Here is a 2,362-nt window from a genome sequence, read left to right on the forward strand (position 1 = left end):
AAATAAATAAATAAATAAATAAATAAAAAATAATAATAATATATAGACCATATTCAGATTTTCCCAGTGGTCCCAATTCTATCTTTTATAGCAGTTTTTCCCAATTCAGGATCCAGTCTAGCACTTGGCTTTCAGGTCTCTTTAGACTCCTTGAATTTGGAACATATCTTCAGCCTTTCTTAGTCTTTCATCAGACCGTGCTTTTAACAGCCCGGCTATTCTAGATGAGAAAACAAGAAGCCCTTGGCCACAGAGGTGGGGAGAGCTAACCTCATCCTTCAACTGGCTTCTTCAGGTGCCTAGAGAGTGGCCCAGCTGCTGCAGATAGCCACTCATTGTCAGTAGGAAGTGACTGTTGAGGACTGTGTATGTTTCTGTGCCCGTGTGTTTCTGAGATCTTTTGCTGAAAGGCACTGCAAGTGTAAACAACTTACAATTATCACTTTTTGTGGCTTAAAGCCAGTCTCTGTCACTGGCTTAGTTTCTAGTTCTTTCTCAATGGTCACATATGTTTTGGTTTCTGTCCCCATTTAGTCTCAAAGAAGATGGAGCAGGAACCCCCTATGACAAGGAATCCACAGCCATCATAAAGCTTAATAATACAACCGTGCTTTATTTAAAAGAGGTGACAAAGTTCCTGGCTCTCGTTTGCTTTGTCAGAGAGGAAAGCTTTGAAAGAAAAGGTAACTTTTTGGTATGATTTAAACGAAGCATTAAAAGAAGCATCAGACTGCTACTGCATGTATTGTTTGTTGAATGTGGGACAACAGCATGCCCCTCGAAACTTCCAGATGCCAGTCACAGGCCCCCTTGGCTGGGAGGCCAGAGCTGGGCCGGCTCCTGCCCACAGTGTCAGCTTCTGGGCCAGTGAACTGGCCTGCCCTCTAGTGGTGCATCTGCGATTGCAGCGAGGTGGAAGTGGAACCCCATGATCCTCCCAGGGGCCTTGGCATCTCTGCTAGGGGTAAGCTAGCTGGGGCATTGTTGCCAGGCAGTGAATGAAGTCTTTTACCAGGGAGCAGACTCCCAGCCTATATTGAGGGTGGAGGTCTCCACTTTGGTCCACACCTCTAGAAGGTCTTAGGTAACCGTGTGATCTTTTGTTCTTCCCACGTAAAGGAGGGGACAACAGGTGGTTTGACTTCTGTTCAGCCTCAAAATACTTCTTAAATCTTCAGAACACAGGGATGGCATCATGATTCCGAAAAGGGAAGACCATGAATATACTTAACTACACTGAGTATTTTTTTAGGATCAAATTCAGTTTTATTTTGAAACAAAAGCAATTAAACTAATTTCCCCCTTCTATAATATCTAAACAAAAGTTACTAACAAAAGTCCCTAGCTTACTGATGTGGCTAGGGACTTTTGTTAATAACAGGGTATGGTTTACTAATTTGTTGGGTTAAAAAAAAAATCTCCAACAAATAATTAGTTACATATCCTGAATATGTAATAGTAACATATCCTGAAATAGCCTTTTTCTCCTATATTATAAGCAATATAAATCCATTAAATTAAAAATGCTTTGAAAATTTAGGAAAGTATATAGAATAAAACCACGTATTTCACCATCTAGAGCTAAACCCATGTTAAATTTCTGGAATTTTGTTTCTTCCTTTCTCTCTTTTTTTTTGAGACAGGATCTCGCTCTGTTACTTAGGCTGGAGTGCAGTGGCACAGTCACGGCTTTCTGCAGCTTCGACCACCTGGGCCCAGGTGATCCTCCCACCTCATCCTCCCATGTAGCTAGGACCACAGGCACATGTCAACACACCTGGAATTTTTTTTTTTTTTTTTTTGTAGAGATTGGGGTCTCACCATAATTCTCACCTAGGCTGGTCTCAAACTCCTCGGCTCAAGGGATCCTCCCACCTCGACATCCCAAAGTGCTGGGATTAAAGGAGTGAGCCACCACGTCCGGCTCTCTTCCTCTCTTATTTCCTCTCCCTCCTACCCTCGCTTCCTTTTCTCCCTTCCTTCATTCCTTTTTTTCCTTCCTTCCAACAAAACTGGGGCCATATTGTCTAATATAGTTTTATATTCTACTATAGTTTTATATGTATTTCACTTATATATGTAATGACATTTTCCTAATTCATTGGCTATGAAAACATAATTTCGATTGTTTCTTTTTATCAGAAAAGTAATAGATTCTTTTAGAAAATTTAGAAATATTTAGCAAAAAAACAATAATTATCAGTGTTTCTCATTCAGGTAACATTTCCTATATACTTTTCCAGTCCTTTCTTGCATATGCATTTTCTAAAAGAACTATGATAGATTGCATGATGAATTCTACTTTATAACCTTCACTTAAATTATTACAGACATGTTTCCAATTCACTGTCTTTTTTTAACC

At 40.0% G+C, this 2,362-nt stretch overlaps 1 protein-coding gene across 1 annotated transcript in view; it reads left to right on the forward strand.

Annotated features, from left to right (window-relative positions):
- The window catches only part of RRAGD (Ras-related GTP binding D), a 52,206-nt gene that overhangs the window by 43,835 nt on the left and 6,009 nt on the right, over nucleotides 1-2,362 (forward strand). Inside the window, exon 6 of the mRNA XM_011984429.1 lies at nucleotides 535-683. Within this exon, the coding sequence (XP_011839819.1) occupies nucleotides 535-683 (149 nt within the window). The remainder of the gene's footprint in view (nucleotides 1-534; nucleotides 684-2,362) is intronic.

This window comes from Mandrillus leucophaeus, unplaced genomic scaffold, assembly GCF_000951045.1.
Source record: "Mandrillus leucophaeus isolate KB7577 unplaced genomic scaffold, Mleu.le_1.0 Scaffold268, whole genome shotgun sequence".
Lineage (NCBI taxonomy): Eukaryota > Metazoa > Chordata > Mammalia > Primates > Cercopithecidae > Mandrillus > Mandrillus leucophaeus.